The sequence below is a fragment of the Spermophilus citellus genome (assembly GCF_964194105.1).
Source record: "Spermophilus citellus genome assembly, chromosome: 2".
Classification (NCBI taxonomy): Eukaryota; Metazoa; Chordata; class Mammalia; order Rodentia; family Sciuridae; genus Spermophilus; species Spermophilus citellus.
In genome coordinates, this window is record NC_138183.1 from 49,693,678 (window position 1) to 49,712,258 (window position 18,581).

The 18,581-nt window shown below is 38.1% G+C and overlaps 1 protein-coding gene across 1 annotated transcript; it reads left to right on the top strand.

The window, feature by feature from the left end:
• Positions 1–11,347: 11,347 nt before the first annotated feature.
• Positions 11,348–17,824, top strand: LOC308638519 (cyclin-dependent kinase inhibitor 2A-like). The gene is made up of 3 exons (XM_081276053.1): positions 11,348–11,518; positions 14,941–15,247; positions 17,696–17,824. Exons 1-3 carry the CDS (start codon positions 11,393–11,395, stop codon positions 17,719–17,721), a joined length of 459 nt encoding a protein of 152 aa, XP_081132179.1. The 5' UTR covers positions 11,348–11,392; the 3' UTR covers positions 17,722–17,824.
• Positions 17,825–18,581: the final 757 nt, after the last annotated feature.

Genomic DNA, 18,581 nt, shown 5'->3' on the forward strand with positions numbered 1-18,581 from the left:
AATGAAGGAGAAACCTTTGTTATTAAGTAGTCCATTTGAAATGGAAAATATTGTGTCTTAGATGACAGTTAATTTTTGCAATCAGAACTGGGGGGAAGGACATAACAGAATATATTGGTCTTTTAAATTCACAGCCCCAGACATAAAAGTTTCACATAGGACATTTATAATATATTTTTAAAATATTATATATACTTCTGTTTACACAGGAAGAATGAATCTTGTTCCCTGTTTTCTGTTCTCCCTCTCTTTCTCTCTCTCCACCACTCCTGACATGTAAATAACAATAAGGGTGTTTTTTTTTAAATCTTATTTTGTTATCTAAATCAGACTTGTAATAAACATAACAACCTAAAATAATGTACAAAAAAAAAAAAAAAACAGAAGATGTGTTCCATAGGTTAAATTTTGTTTATTTAAGATTAAGACAAGCTTGTAGTAAAATGTCACCATAACAGAATAAAGTATTCATGGAAAAAATGATGGGTCTTTGTGTCTCTGTAAAAGCACACTGACAAGGGGGGAAACAGATGAATAATTTAAGCTTTAAAATATTGTACTTTTATAAGAAAACCTAAAATATGATGCCTTCCAAAGTATAATCATAGTTTTTCTGCTTTCAAGCTACCAAATATCTAATATTACACCAATAACTTTGGGTGATGTATTAGGAAAAAGCTTATGTTTTTGCTTTCTTTTCTCAAGTGCCACCATTTTCTTTCTCTGACTCTCTCAGGCTGCCAGGTCATCTGACTCAGCAATTGTTTAACTCTTTCACCCAATTTAAGGAAACAGCAGCCATCTGCATAACAGTTACTCCCCTAAATTAAAAATATTTTCTACTCTGTAGAAAAAAAGTGTTCTCTTTTAACTTTGAAATAATTAAATGCCCATATAACATGAAACACTTTGAATTTTACTTCATGCAGTTCACATTCTGAATAGTTGAAGTTGAATATATTTCAGGTAACATTTGAGTTTAAAAAAGAAGCTATTGAAACTTTCTTCCAAAAGTTTTCTTCCAAAAGTTGTGTGGTCAAGTTCTCTTTCCCTTTAAAAATAATTATTGTAATTTAAAAATAATTATTATAGTCACAGAGTATTTCAACTTTCATTATCTAATTTAATTATTACAGTATCATGTATGTGTGCATATATATTTGGTTATCTCTGGGAATATACATATAAATACATAGATATGTGTGTATATATATACATATATATTTACACATGATTTCATATATACATGGTTTCAGTTCCATCTCCTAGTTAGTTGCTGTTCTGTGAGTTGTTTAACCCCCTTGAGCCTTTCATATTCAATATCAACTACATATTTACTAGGAAATATTGAGTGAATGAAAAAGTTCTGAAAAATAAGGCAATATAATAATAACTGAAGTCCTTGTGACTTCCAAAATTCATTGAATATTCTAAAATTAATTGAAATATCTTATAATTATAAATTACTTTTTTCTACTTTGATTTAAAATTAATAAAGGGGAAAACTGCCCCATAGAAATAGGATCACTTGATGCATGCAGTAGAAAAATCATTTTTTGGACATTCACATAATCTGTGATCATCCATTTTCTTTGCTAGCTATTGTGGTTCCAGGACTAGTGCTAGAAACTCTCAGTGCTTCTATTATCTCATCTGTAAATCCCAGACAGTAACCTACCATATTTATGTAATTAAGAACTAAATAGTATATAGAGAGATCATTGTAAGCTTTCAAAATATACATATCTGTCAGTCATTGTTAAGGTACCTAACTAAATCATGCTGTTAAGAAAGTACATGGGGGGACTGGGGTTGTGGCTCAGTGGTAGAGCACTCACCTGGCATGCACAAGGCACTGGGTTCAATCCTCAGTACCACATTAATGTAAAATAAAGATATTATGTCCACCTAAAACTAAAAAATAAATATTTATTTATTTTTTAATATAATACATTTTAGGCTTCTGTATTTTTTAAAGAGAGAGAGAAATTTTTTTAATATTTATTAATTTTTTTAGCTTTCGGTGGACACAACATTTCTGTCTGTATGTGGTGCTGAGGATCGAACCCGGGCCACACACATGCCAGGTGAGCACTTGAACCACATCCCCAGCCCAAAAAAATAAATATTTTAAAAAAAGAAAGTACATGGGCTGGAGAGGGGGGAGCGTGGATAGAAGTTTATTGAATTAGACAAAGGGGAATGAAAGGGAAGGTTGGAGGAATGAGATTAGGAAAGACAGTAGAATAAATCAGATATAACTTCCCTAAGTTCATATATGAACACATGATTAGAGAAACTCCACATCATGAACAGCCACAAGAATGGGATCCTAATTAGCATAAGTTATATTGTATGTATGTATGTATAATATGTTAAAATATATTCTACTGTTGTGTATATCTAATTTTTTTTTAAAGTACATTGGTTTACTTTTACAGTGAAAACCTTCATCAATTATTCAAAATAGCTCACAATTCCTGAACTTCATTTTAAAGACCATATACATCATAATAAAAATATTTAAAAATACAAATCCCTTATACATTTTAAGGTGTTGCATAAAGTCAGTATAAATTTGCCTACTTTCTGATCCATACCTGTGCAGAGGCAGAATACAAAGGCCTTGGGTGTGATTCGAATTAATACTTAAATAGATATTTGACATTATTCATAAATATCTATTTCCTAAGATAAGAAATCAAGCTAGTTTAAAAAAACTTATTAACCTGTCTTCAATATATTAAAAAATTCAGTAATCCAGAATAATAATTTTTGAAGGGAGCACTAAAGCAATTGGATTCCTGATTTCTTCAGAATGGTCATCACCATTGGAATATCTGCAGTATAGTTTTGGCCAGAACAATTGTCTAAAGCTCTTTAGTATAAAAAAGTGTGTTGTGGGAGGGTGGAGGGAAGAGGAACAAGGAGACATTAAAGTCATCCTCAAATTAGTCACATTGTCTGGAAGGTAACCTTTAATTTTTTAATAATTTAATCAAACTTTGAAGAAGTTATTTAGAAATAGGAATGCCAAGAGACAAAATATGCTAAATTGTATTCCTTTTCTCAGTTGGTAATTGAAAGGGCAACACATTTTTCATGGAAAATCTATACCATCAAAGAAGAGAGAGGGAGGTTGGCAATAAAGGCTTAAAGAAGTAAACTTTCAGTTGTTCACTTTTGTCCAATTTCTGCATCTTCTACCTGAAAAGCACTCCAAGGAGTGGCAGTTGGTGGCAATTAATGGGGAGAAAACATTGAACATAATGATACACTACAGAGTTGCTTCCTATAATTTAATGTTTTTTAAAAATTTCTTTTGTTATAACACAGGCAGCTTTGTCATAAAGATGCTGTTTTCAGAAGGTCAGAATTCAAAGGAGGGAGAATTACATCTTTTGAAAAGGGGTTTCTTTGTTGAACCTACAGACACTTGCCAAAATGCATAGTAATGCATGAAGATTACCCAAGAGGAAATTGACTTTGATGGTCTACACAAATAACATGTTAGTAAATGTCTTATGAACTCTCAATAAGAAGTTCCATTTATTGAGAGTCTACTGTGTACTCGTATTTTTATATACCTGATGTTCTTTATTACCCATAATAACCTCGTGAAATACTTTGTGTCTTCCTTACTTAGTGTGAGGTAAAGAAACAGAACTCAGAAACTTTACAAAATTTATTTGAACCTGATGTGAGGAAACCAAGGCCCAGAAAGTTTACATAATTTTTTTAAGCTCACAGTGCTGACAAGTGAGGGGTTAGTTCTCTGACTGGAATCATCCCAATTCCTTGCACTATACTTGTGTACCCTTTACAATTGTGATTGTTTTAGTCAGCTTTCTAGCTTCTGTGACTAGAGGACCCAATGAGAACAATTGTAGAGAAAGAAAAGTTTATTTGAGGGTTCATGATTTCAGAGGTTTTAGTCCACAGAAGGCTGGCTCCATTCCTCAGGGATCAAAGTGAGGCAGAACATCATGGCAGAAGAGTGTGGCAGAGGAAAGCAGCTGACATGTTGATCAGGAAACAGAGAGAGAGACCCCACTCACCAGATACAAAATATATACCCCATAGCTATGCCCCCAATAAACTACTTCCTCCAGCCACATCCCACCTCCCTCCAATTACCACTCAGTTAATATCATCAGGGATTAATTCACTGATTAGGTTAAGGCTATAGCCCAATCATTTCTCCTCCAAACCTTCTCATATTATCTCACATGAGCTTTTGGGGGTCACCTCACATCCAAACCATAACTGTGATTAAAGACAAACCATAACCGTGATTAAAGATGTGCATGGCATTCCCAACACCCATATCCCTCCAAGTCAAAATCAGTAGTAAGGCCACAGGAAGGATACAGAGAGGGGATCTAAGTTCAAGATCTGCCAAAAACACTCATGGTTGATACACTGCAACCATGGCAGTGTATCACCCTCCATTTAGTTGGCTGTAAATCAAAGGGATGGCTCTTTGAAAAGCAGTTTTGCAATATTAGGTCAAGAGTCATATCTAGGGCTGGGGATATAATAGAGCTTTTGGCTAGTATTTATGTAGTGGTCTTGGAGAAGTTTGGAAAATGCTCTAGCAATACGTGAAAGGAAAAGTTGCTTTCAATATTATAGTACAATATTTGCAAGGTCAAGATTGAGCAAAGAAAAAGATAGGAAGAAAATGTCTCAAAATGCTAACAGTTGCTGGGCAGAGTGGAGCACATCTGTAATACCAGCAACTCCAGAGGCTGAAGCAAGAGGATCACAATTTTGAGCCCAGTCTGGGCGACTCTATTTCAAAATAAAAAATAAAAAGGGGTAGGGGTTGTTGCTCAGTGGTAGAGTGCCCCTAGATACAATCCTCAGTATCCTCCCCCCCCCATCAAAAAAGTTAATAGCTATTGCTTCTGCATAGTGTATTTTAAATTTTATTTATGCAGCTCATACCTCAATTTTTTAAAAAGCATGTGAGCTATAATCAGGAAAAAAAACAATAAAAAATGAGAGAATTCGATTAAGTGACATTGAGGGCTCTTGGAGATCCAAGTTTCTATCATTAATTATTACCACTGAAGACTACAATAGAAGTATCATAATTCCTAAAATAGAGACCCTATTACCTCGGTTCAGCTTTTGCAACCTGGTTAAGAGTACAGTCCTCAAAGAAAAGGAAGCACTACCTACTGTATACCATGTACAGTACAAATTAGTCAACAGGGAAATATATCACAAGGGAGAGTGTGGACCTCTTAGAACTGGGAATCTTACCTTGAGTTTGAACTCTATCTTCTTGTGCATTGTTGCAGTCTTGGCTTCTTCTTCTTCTTTTTTTTCCCCCCTGCTTTATGAAGGAAGGATAATATTTTCTATCCCATGGGATAGTTGTGGAATTAGAAATCATATATGTAAAACTGCTTAATGCTTGTCACATCATTGGGATTTACTAAATAATAATCATAATGATTTTTACTGGCAACTTTGAATGAATTTCTTATTGACTGTATTTCAGTCTGTCTTATTTGCATCTAATTATATGTCTTGTTATTTATTTTCTTCCGAAGGATGAGATTGTTTATAAATATTAGTACACATAAACAATACACATATATATGTACATACATGTACACTCACTGTCTTAATTTAGTTTTTTCAGCTGGTCAAATAGCTACAAATAGATATAAGTAATTCATTATATGAAATTTCTCAATTTCTGTAATAAAAAAGTATATAGAATAGTTGTTAGGGAGTGATTATTCTCATGAGCTACAGAGATTTCTCATATGAGTCCACTCTGAAGATATTTTTAATAGTGAAATATTTACATAGATCTTAAAATCACAGTTGTTTTGTACACAAATTTTAAAAAGGCATCTGGTTTATAACATGTAATACACTTCTAAGTTTTCCTCAAAATTATCTTGGTAAAATGATGATAGGAACTACAGTTTTTTTTTTTGTTGTTTTTTGTTTTTAGTACTAGAAATTGAACCCAGTATGTCACAAATATTAGGCAAATACTATACCACTGAGCTATATCCACAATCCCTTTTACTTTATTTTGAGACAAAGTTTTGCTAAGCTTTCCAGGCTGGCCTTGAATTTATAATCATTCTGTCTCAACTTCCCAAGCTATAGGGATAACAGTTATGCACCACCACACCAGGCTAGTAGATACTGTAGATTTTATGCCTAATTAACACTTAGGAACTGAAGAGTGAAAAATTATGACTTACCTATAATTATGCATCAAGTCTGTAATAAATTAAGGTATTTAGAGTTTTGTGCTCCTTGCTATGGTCCTGCTTGAGCAGGAAAATAAATTGTATGACAATTCTGAAAAAGAAGAGATAGAATAGAGAACTTAAAAGAGTGCCTTACTCATAGCAAATTATTATTTTCAATAATTGTGCTACACTGAATTCAATTAAATAAAGAACAGTAAGAGGAAGAAGGAAATATTCTCCATCTTGGAACTTCTAGAGATCTCCTTCTAGGGACACATACATTGTTCTTTTATAGTAAACCTGTTTAGGAGTCTGTTCTATGTTCTCAGAGATATCCCTTTCATACTAAAGCTATCTTTTCTCCTTGCTGAAAATAAACAAATTCCTTGCCACTTTTCAATTTAGAAAGTGCTTTTTTTCCCATTTAAAATATTCTCATCACTCAAGATTGGACACTCAGTGCTCATAATTCTTACTCAGGGACACCTTGAGGAACACTCTTCTTGCTGTAACCAAACAACCATCTTTAAGGCACAGTTTTTGTTATGTCCACTTGCAGAAGAGGACATTGGGAGGAAAAAAAAGTGTCACTTTCAAGGTAACAAAATACATGGTAGTTTCACTGGAGACCTTTGTTTTCTTACATTATTGTTTTTCTAAACTAAAGGGCACATGGGATTATTCTTCCATTTCTATTATCTTTTAATAATTCTCCACAGAACCCAGTATCTTACCCTAGAGCCTATCTATGCAGGCTCAACACAGCTGTGCCTAGAAGCTTCATTACAGCATGTATACCTTGCCCTAATAAGTTATTTTCTAAGGAACTCTTCTTCATTATGGGATCCTTTCCAGACCTTTAAATGAATAAATAAATTATACACACACATGCACACACACACACACACACACACACACACACACATTTATTTATGACAGCACAGATCTGAAGTATCAGTGATAAGAATGCATCATGCCAGACTATTTTCCCTTATTAACACAGACCTGTTTGTACATAGTCTTGGATGATCACAGCCAAATTGGAAAGTGTAGTCCACATATAATGTCCCACTGCCTTGCCTGGGTTTCCTTCTGACTTTCTGAGCTGTCAGAGAGTTTCAGGCTCCTCATCTAGAAGTTGATTTTTACAGTTTCTTAGCATGCCAGCGAATTACTTTCAGTTTTCCTAAACCTCTATGCCCATGTACATGCTCTCACCTCTACCTGGATCATCTTTCTCTTTGTTTTCTGTCTTTTTTTTTTTTTTAAAGAGAGATTGAAAGAGGAGAAAGAGAGTTTTTTAGTATTTATTATTTTTTAGTTCTCGGCGGACACAACATCTTTGTTGGTATGTGGTGCTGAGGATCGAACCCTGGCTGCACGCATGCCAGGCGAGCGCGCTACCACTTGAGCCACATCCCCAGCCCTTGTTGTCTGTCTTTATCCTCCTGCATACCTTCCTCCAAGGCTGCAGTTGGCTCTCAGCATCCAGGAGGTTTGCTTCCCCTGCATTTTCTTGTGCCATCCTCTGCTTCCCTTTTCTATTAAACAATCTTGTGTGGGGAATATACTTTTTATTACCCTAATCAGACAAATGAGAAAGCTGAGGCCCAGAAACTATTAAGTAACTTGGCTCAAAGTTAGAAAGTGGATATGAGGGAAAAGTCCGGATTAGAACCAGGCAGTCCAACTCTAGAGCCCATTCCTTTGATCTACCCCTCTATACCTCACTCTTAGCCTTTGAATTTATTGGATAAATTAACAGGTGGTACTCTTCTTTTCTTCAAAGACATCAGAATTTCATAGTATAGATGTTCAAAACTGCAAAGGCATCACAGATCTTAAAAAAAAAAAAAAAGGCCATGACCTTCTCACAGAAGAAGAAAAGCAAGTATGTGAATAATAATAATAAACAAAATAGAATTTCATAAGGCTCTTTGATGAGCATTATTTTATGAACCCACAAACTATATTATGGTCCCATTTTACATGTGAAATTTAAGGGATGTAAATTTAAGGGATACCTGGATGTTGGGCTTTATATTTTAGTTCATCTGGGGATTGAACTCCAGTCTGAGCTAAGAGAGTTGAGTAAATTAGGAATGTGGTAGATTTTTAAGAAATGGAAGAGTTTTCATGCTATTATTAACTATTCATAAAATACTTAGCATAGATAATGGGGTCAACTTCCAGAACAAAATGTCTATACCTAAAGATGTCATAGTATTTTGAAAACTCTACCCTCCCCCTTTTCCCTCCTGTTCTCCTTTCCTTCTCTCATTCTCTTTCCTCTACTCTGCTAGGCTTCTTTTAGCTCATCATTTATATTTGATTGATTCTTTTTACTTATACATAATGGTGAAATTCCCTGTGGTATATGTATACATGCACATAACATGATTTTTTAAGAATTCATTCTGCATTGCTGACCCTTTCCCATTCCTCCACTCTGTTTCTCAGTCTCCTTCTTCTATACCTCTGCTCTTCCCTATATCTTTTTTTTTCTTTTTTTTTATTGGTTGTTCACAACATTACAAAGCTCTTGACATATCATATTTCATACATTAGATTGAAGTGGGTTCTTTATGATGTCCTATCCTTCCATTCTTCTTTCTTTTTCTTTTTCTTTCTTTTTTTTTTTTTTACTCTAGCTTTCACATATGAAAAAAAACATTGAACCTTTGAGTTTCTGGGTCTGGCTTATTTCCCTTAGCATGATATTCTCCCTTTCCACAAAGGATGTTTTTATTTGGTTCCATCTCTTATTTTCTTCCTTCACCAGTAGCCTAATATGTTGCATGAGAGCTAAAAGAGTTCCTGGTAGGAATCGATAATCGAATTGCAGAGCAATCCCTGAGTTCCCTGAGTTTTATTCAGAAATACATGTGCAAATGAATACACATTTTCAAAAATCATTACATATTTTTTTCTTTTTTGAGGAGAGGACCTGTAGCCTTCGACAGATTCTAGAAGGAGCCTACTCTTTCCACATACCCCAAGATAAAGAACCATTACTGTAGTGATGGAAATGAATTCTGATATTGGTCTAAACCTGATATTCTGATATTACACGGGAAATGTGTGCCCTCCCTTTCATCAACACAACTACTACTTCCTCCTCCCCTATCATAATATACCTTAAACTGAACATTTTTATGTTCTTTATCCACAGTTCGAAATTTTCACACCATTGCCACCCAGATAATTGAGAAATGCCTGAGGGAAAACAGATGGCACAGTAGTGTGTCGTGGGTTTTAAAAACACATTTACATACAATCAACATTTTATTTGCTATTATTTTAAAGCTGCATGTTTGGCTAATACAACAGCATCCAAAACTACAAGGTATTCTGGGTGGGCAAGTGAAGTCAACCAGGGACTGGAACAACTTGTATACAGAGCTGGGTTATTCAATACAATAGATTAAACATATGCTTAGGACATCAGCATCTAAAGCTGAGCAATCTAATTTAAATATATATATATATATATATATATATATATATATATATATATATATACAATGTAAACTTATTGTATTTCCTTTTGCTTGTTATACTCTTTAGTTCTGTTTAACTTTTCATTGTTAGATACATTGTATTATATAAGAATGGCAGAGGGGAGCCAAAATTTCAGTGATTAAGGTCTTTTTGATCTACTCTTGATCCAAAGCATTTTCTTCTCTGTGCCTCACAAGATTGTAAGTGGATCCTTCAAATAGATAATTTTATAGTTCATACCTATTAGTTTAGGATGTGTGGCATTGTTCCTAATATATATAACAATTCATTTAAACTGACAACGTCTCTATAAAGCAGGACTACTCTTAGCCACTCTTTATGTCTAAGAAAAAGTGAAGGTATTTTCAGTAGGAAGAGAAGTGTGGGAAGCTGGAAGGAGACCCAGGAGTGGTCCCCTGGGACAACATATGAGCCTGTTTTCTTTGCCTCTAGAACGCTAGGTAGTTTTCTGGGGTCTGGGAAGAATCACTTTTTAAGCACCATCTCGGTTCTCCCAATGACTCCCTCCCCCACTTCTCTATTTCCCTAATTGCTAACAGGCAGATTTCTTCCTCATCGGGCGTTAAATAGACCTCATGTTTTAAAAGCCAGCCCCTATACCACGCCTTGCGCAAGTGTGAAAAACACCCTCACCCAAATATCCGTTTTAAATTGGGAAGCGGATTGGTAGGCTGGAGGGTAGGCGAACTCTCCAAAATGAATGCTTTGAGCTGGAATTTCTGGTATCCCAGCTCAGCGTGGATCTACCGAGAAAGAAAGTCATGGGTTTGAAAGGACAGGCGGCGGTGGTGTGTGTATGTGGGGGTAAGTGTGTCATCTAAAACAAAGGAAAGTCTTATAGTCCTGCCAATACTGTCCTTAGTGAAGCTCTTGCCAGCAGAAGGGGATGGCTTTGGCATTTCTTCTGATTAACAGTGGGATACTTATAAAAACTTGAATATAATATAATCATAGTGTAATGATTGCAACACATAAGCGCTAGATTATTATTTCCAATCTATTTTAATGCGCCTGTGACAATTTCATTGAAATGTTCATAAAATTGAAAACTTGGAACTTAATGGGTTAAAAATGAAGCAATCTCTGCCTATGACATTACTGGGTTGTTGGCAGTAAAGAATCCCTCCTAGGTTTTCTAATGGTAGGGTATTACATTGAGGAAGAAGGAAACGGGAGAGAAATGTACTCTTACCCGGGTGAACTAGCTCAGAAACCCACGTGCGCCTCTTTCGGGCGGCCGGAAGACGCCGCAGTTAGGAGGGACGACACGAGCGCAGCAAGGGAAGCAGGTGGGGAAGGGAACCAGGGAGCTTTTCTCCCACCGCTTCCTAGGGCTCTAGGCTAGGACCCCTTTTGGCCGGTGCCCTGTGGCTAGCCCCGGGAAACGGCGAATTCACCGGTGTCACAGTCATACTGTATTCAGAGTGAATGGCGCCTCCGGGGACTCATGTGAACGGCGCCCTCCTGCAGTGGAAAAGACGCCGCTCCAGCGGTAGACAGTGTCCGGGGGCCTCTTTCTGCCAGCCTCGGAGGAAGAAAGAGGAGGGGCGGGCAGATCGCCACTGGGCGGGGCGGGCAGCCTGCGAAAGACCCCGGAGGCTGGGGGAAGGGAGCGAGCCAGAGAGCTGGAGAGCCCGAGCCGCATGGAGTCTTCTGCAGACTGGCTAGCCAGCGCCGCAGCGCGGGGCCGCGCCCAGGAGGTGCGGGCGCTGCTTGAGGCAGGCGCGCCGCCCAATGCCCCGAATCGGTATGGTCGGAGCCCGATTCAGGTAGGTAAGAGGGTCTGCAGCGGGAGAAGAGGATGGCGGGCAACTTCCGCGGACGGTGTTGGCAGTGGAATCCGAATTAGATAGCTCTTCGTTGGTTTCAGCGAAAAGGTGACGCTTCCTGGGAAATTTTTGGCTGGGGTTTGGTATGGCAGCCTCCTCCTGGTGATTCTGTAGGGGCTCGGGAAGCCCAGGAAGAAATGGGGAGGACCACGAGTATGGATCTCAAGAATGTTGTGAAGATGGGGTGGGGTGCTTATATTAGATTGAGGTATTAGATTGAGATACAAATTTTACAAACATTTATGATAAAAGCGAGTTTTAAAGAAATGTATTTTAAAATGATCTGCTGGAACACACAGACCCTGAACTGTCTTCCTTGCTGAGGGGGATTTCGTTGGAAATCTACTGCGTATATTTGGAATAAATATCGACTAAAATTATTCAGAAGCAACTACATTTTGTGTTTGTTTTATTTTAACTGAGTGGGGAGATATATGCTTGATGTAGGAACTTAGAAAATAAAGACAAGTATATGAAGATAAATGTTAGTGTGATCTGGCCTAAGATGTCCATTTTGTTATGTACCGTTTTGCTGTATTTAAATTCTTTATATGGTTTAATTTATTTCTGATAGTGTTTTCAATTCCTCATTGTTGAGAGAGAATTCTCATTTCTTCCCTTTATGCTCCAGTTTTATGTTAGTGGGGGAGGGTAGTGGATTTGTTGGGTTTTCTTTGCTTTGCTTTCTTTCTCTCTTTTTCTTTCCTTTTTGCTTTCAGTAAATTCCTAAATATTAAGCTAAAAACCAATTGTGGCAGCCACCACCCAGATTTTTATTCCAAATGGTGACCGTTATTTCTGATTATAAAAAAGAAAATGTATATGAGACAAATGCACATTGAAAAAAAATATTCCTGCATAACAAGACAAAGGAAACTAACTCTACTTGGAACTTCACAAACTGCCCAAATAACTTCCTTCCCTGAAACTATGAAAAATATAATAAATTTTACACATTTTAAAATATGAATATACAAATACAACCAAAATGCTCTAAAACTTAAGATTGGTTGGAATTTGAAGTGTGCAGACATTTTGAGTCTAGAGAGTTTAGGTTGTTGATTGTTTAAGATAAATGTGAATCCTTTAAAAATTATTTGTGCTCATGAATAATAACATCTCTGAAATTTTGCCAGCAGCTTAGAATTTGACTTTGGAGTCCTAGAATATACTAGAAGAGTCCTTATTTGATTGAATTTTAAAAAGAAAGGAAAAAGAAAATTTGATAATTATATTTGACAATCAATTAGCAGGGGGGAGAAAGGGGAAATGATTTTGAATTAATCAAATTCTTGCTTAATACAGAAATACTTAATTTACAGAAAATTTCAAGTACTAAATTCAAGTTAATTTCTTATCAAATGGATTTAGGGACCCTCCAAATATTTCTTTCATTTTTGCTTTTGGTTGCTATTATGATTTAAACACTCAAATGTGGGTCATTTTTCATCTTTTCATACCATAAAATATGTGGGAAACAATTAAGACTAGTTTTAAGACCAAGATGAAGGATTTCATCAGATACCTGGACCATGCAGTGCAATGTGTTTTCTTTCTTTCTGTAGGTATTATTTAGATAACATATTTTCTCCTGTCTTTTTTTGCAAACTAAGTCAGTTTCACTTTCTTTCAAGACAAGATCCAGTAACCATGCTATAATTTATTATGGTTTCTTGATTTAGAAAAATTAATTCGTGTTTTATTGATACAGAATATAACTAAAATAAGTAATTCCTCTTTAGGTAGTCACTGTCCCTGAGCTAATATAACCAGATGATGAATATCCTAAAAAGAATTGTCTACCATACCACCCACCATACAACACTCAAATTACAAGGTTGCAGTGATTATAGACAACATTTTTAAATTCCTCTTTGGAAATGGCTTTATTCTAAGATGATTTAGGAATCAAGAGTTCAGCATCTCCTTTTCCCAATAATCCTCAAATCATAAAATTGGAAAGTGTTTTTGTTTCCTATTGCTACTATAACAAATTGCCACAAATGTATTGGCTAAAACAAATAAGAAATTGTCCTTTTGTCGTTCTGGAGGTCCGAAGCCAAAAATGGATCCACAGGACTTCTTTCTTTTAGGGGAAGCTATCAAGAGGAATCTGGGTTTCTTGCCTTTTCCGGCTTCTAGTGACTGTCAAGTTTCTTGGCCCAAGGCCCCTGAGTGTTTTCTTTTACCTTTGCTACCCTGCTTATATCTTTGCATTGATCTTGACCCTATTGAAAGGACATTTTTGCTGAGGCTGTAGCTCTGTGGTAAAATGCTTGCCTCAAATGTGTGAGGCACTGGGTTCAATCCTCAGCACCGCATAAAAAATAAAGAAAGAACTGTATGTTCATCTACAACTGAAAGGACATTTGTGATTTCATTTGGCCCACACTGAAAATCCAGAATAATTTCCCTCAAGATCCTTAATATAAAATCTGGAAATTCCCTTTTGCCCTGTAAAGTAACATATTCACATCTTTTAAGGATTAGGACACTGACACCTTCTGAAAGCATTATTATGTTAGAGGGGCATTACCACAGGAAGGAATTTTAGAGATAATTGAATAAGCCTTTTTATTTTATACTTAAAGAACTGACATTTAAACCTCTGTGGTGGCATACACCTATAATCCCGGCTACTCAAGGCAGGCATCTGAAACACAAAGATAATGAGGTAAAGGTCAACCCAGACAATTTAGGGAAGCCTGTCTACAAATGAAAAATAAAGTGGATGGGGGATGTAGCTCAGTTTAGAGCACATGCCTAGCATGTGCAAACATTTGAGTTCGAGCCCAAGTACTGCATAAATAAGTAAATGAAATAATAAGTAAATAAATAAGTAAATAAAGTTTAACATTCTGGGAAGATAATATTAACAGAGTTTTGCAAGAATTAAGGGGTATGAGTGTGTTTAAAGTTTTCACTTTTTAATAATTACCACATCTGAGCTTGTATATACAGCAATGAACTATGCAGTCTTTGAGCCTGGCATAATGTCTCTAAATGATAGGGAAAATACAGGAAACTATTCTGTAGTAAAGCCAGTTTGTCTTTCACCCTTTTGTTGTTGCCTATGCCTCTGGCAGCGTCCTGCTTGTGGCTAGGGCTCTCTGAAAGGTTGGTGAATATACTGGAGTTTCATGTGTACTGAAAAGTGAAATGGGTAAATTGGAGGGGAAAAGTTGGTAACTAGAAGCAAATGAAGGATAGCTAGACACCGCTGGCTTATACCCTTGACTGCATGGGGTGGGGGTGAAGCTTCATAAGTAGGGTTTTTTCCCCAACCAGTCCTGCCCATACCATTGCCCAGGCTCTCCCTAATCATTTCTCTCCCGCCCCCTCCCTTTCTCTCCCTCTTCTAGGTAATGATGATGGGCAACACCCGCGTAGCCAGACTACTGCTGCTCCACGGCGCAGAGCCCAACTGCGCAGACCCAGCCACCCTCACCCGACCAGTGCACGACGCGGCCCGGGAGGGTTTCCTGGACACGCTGGTGGCGCTGCACCTGGCAGGGGCGCGGCTGGATGTGCGCGACGTCTGGGGTCGCCTTCCGGTTGACCTCGCAGAGGAGCGGGGCCACCGCGACGTTGCGCAGTATCTGCGCGCGGCGGCAGGGGACACCGTAAGCGGCAGCCCAGCCTGCACGGCCGGAGGGGAGGGTCCCCCAGGTGAGGTTAGGTGGACAACAAGCACTTGAACCTGAGAGCCTCTGAAGCTCAATCAGCTCTGTTATCAAAAGGGATAGTTGGGCCCGGGAGAGCAAAATCGAGGTCTCGCCTAGAGTCACCTTACACAGCTAACCCTGAGACAATCTGTCTGGAAATTGAGCTGCCTCGCGGGAACTGTAGAGAAGATGTAACCCGAAATGAACTCAAGCGTGGGATGGAAGCCCATCCCATAAATCCTCTCCTTATTCACCACCTAAATACCCTACCTGCAACTCAAGGCCTACTGGGCATTAACATTGTCAACTAGAAGGCTAGAGGTTTAATATATCCGGATTCCTCTCCAAACTAGCTGGTCAGTAGCATACACTCACCAAGTCTCAGTTTTCCCCAATGCATACCTACTTTGAGGGAACACAAGTTCCAAACTCACTTATGCTAGGCATCTTCAGGAGATCTGTCAGTGCTTTTGCTTTTATGCATGCAAATCTGGCTCTCTGCCTTATGTGGTAGAATTTTCCAGAGCTCCTCTAAAAAATTTTGAGGGTACTGAATGGAGACCTTGAAATCTGCGCTCTGTAAAAGACAAGTTTTCGGTTTCTTAGAGACTTCATGGAACGAGAAAGGGTACGGTCCTCCTTGCCTTCCCTTCTGAAACCTCAAAACTTATTTTCGCACCAACTTATCTCCTTCACTATAAGGGAACACTGTAGGATGGAGGACCAATGGCAGCGTTGGTGGGACAATGGATTAAGAAAGCAGAAGAGCCTAGGAGAGGAAGTAGGTTGTTGAACTGGACCAAACGAATGAATCTGGCAACCCCTTGCAACCAAACCCAAGATATTTAACCCAAGCACATGCTTTCCTTTCTTTACTTTCTTCCCTCCCTCATTTGTTGGTTCCTTAAGTCCCTCATTCCTTCCCATTCTCTCCAACCCCTCCTCTTCAAATACACATATCCTAGATATCCTTAGGGGGTTGTTCCAGGAACTTCCATGGATACCATATCCTCGATATCCTCGGATGTTCGTGTCCCTTTTAATGCCATGGTATTCGCATATAACATACACACACACACCCCGCCTATATATTTTATTTATTTTGCATTGCTGGGATGGAACGAGGGCCTTACTCTGGTAAACGAAGTCCTCTAAATCAGAGCTGTAACCTTCCACCCTCCACCTGTTTTTTTTTTTGTTTGTTTGTTTGTTTTAGTCTAGATTACTTATAATAACTTTTCAGATGGAGACACTATGTAGACCGTTTTTATACTATGTTGTTTAGAGAATAATGACACCCCACCTCCCAAAGTCTGCACATACTCAGTACACAAGCAACCATGGTAGACCTAACCACACTTTTCACAGGGAATTAGTTGAATCCAGATAGGGAACCCATGAAAAAGGAAGATCAAGTTAATTCCTTTTTTTTTCCCCTTGGGCGTGCCTGCAATTGAAATCAGGTCTTTGAGTGTTCTAGGCGAACTCTATACATCCTTATCCCTGAATGGAATTTTAAAATGAAGATCCTACCACATGATCAGTCCCCTTCTAGATGCTGGGGACACAAAGATGAACAATACCAAACAGATTACATTCCCAGAGCTTACATGATATTTGCATGTAACTTACACAACACCCTGCCTATATATTTTATTTATATTGCATTGGGAAATAGACTTTTTTTTGACAAAAGCATTTTAGCATTTGTCAAATCATTACAATGAATAAGTGAACAGGAGAGACTAGACTAGAGAACCTGCCTGATGAGAAGAAAGTACTCAAGGGAGACAGAGAGTCAAGTGCAAAGACCGGGCTCGGGGCTCGAATGATGGTGCGAGTGTTGGCGGACCTAGTGAGCTGGACATGTACAAAAAGGCAAAAGCTAGATCGGTTAGGAATCTTTTAGATAAAATAAAAGAGAGTTCATTTAGTTCTAGAAACAATAGGAAGCCATCAACGGGTTTGGGGGAAGGACGTAGGGACCGAACTATAGAACTGGAAGCTATAGAACCGGAGCTTCTCACCTTGTCGAGCGAGCGACTTCAGAAACTGAAATGCTGTTTGGTCACGCGAGCTTGCTGGCTAGCTCTGCAACCAAAAGAGGAAGAGTGAGATGACATCTTCACGCCGGGCTCCTAGTGTTGTGAGGGTCAAGACCTTAGCATTCGTTATATACTCTCCCAGCCATTGCCGAGCGCGCAGACCCGAAGTCCGTGCACTCCTGGATCTCACAGGCTCCGGAGTGTGGCGCGGGATGACAGGCTGTTGGGCAGATCCTGTGCCCACGGTTGGTGAAAATCGGGAGAAGGTGTACATGAAGACGAAGCCATTTTGAGAAACTTGGTCATAACCGCCAGAATCCCGGGTCTGGGCTGTGAGAGAGGTGGGAGGCACGGACAGCAAGTCTTCGACTAGTTTCTAATGCCAGTTTTCTCTTTATCCTTTACAGATAACCCCGACTTAAAGAATCATTGAGGTCTGAGACACTTAGAGCCTCAATCTACAAAGTTGGAAGAAAGCCCTACGTTTTGCCAAAATTTCTCCTGCTTTCTTATTTCCAACTTTTTAATAAATACAGCTTTTAAAAAACGTGAACTGCTTCTTTACGTGGACCTGGTTTCCCTCTGCCAGAAATTTTCCTTTCTGTTTACATTTATATGTCATTGTAAGAGGTATTTTCTTTAAAAAAAAAAAAATCCTGCCTTTTCATTGGGCGGGAGTTTTTATGAGTGAGTACCCAGGTCCTGAGGACTTAAGTATATACTTCCTCTTTCCCAACGAGGTGCGCTGTTACCCCAAATGGCGTTGTTACAGCCATTTAATGAACTGAGAAAGCTCAACGGGGCTACGTGCCTTTTTTGGATCAAATAGCTGGCGAATTGCAGAGAGAACTCTATTTTTTTTTTAAAGTTTTCATTTGCTCACATTTATTCAGTCTATTTATTTAGGATCTATTATGGCCCTGCGTCAGAGATATAGAAGGGGTAGGGGACACGGATATCAGCCAATTGGCACACAAAATACATAACTAGAAATTTTGATTTCAATTTCGTTGAATTGCAAAGAAATTTGTGAGATTCATCATTGTTTCAGATAAACGCTGCCGTTAGAGAACAACACAGCTATGCATTGTGAGACATCCAGATTTCAGAGATGATTAAAAAAAATCAAAAGCCAGGGCTTAGAATAGATGAGATGCGGCTAAAACGAGGAAGGAAAATTCCAGGGAGAATTTTGCTGGACACTAGTATGCTCGGCCTTCGGTTACTATCCTCTTTTTTCGCGAACCTCACGAGGTTTTGGGTATTCCGTTCAGGAGCCAAGTCGAATTTCAA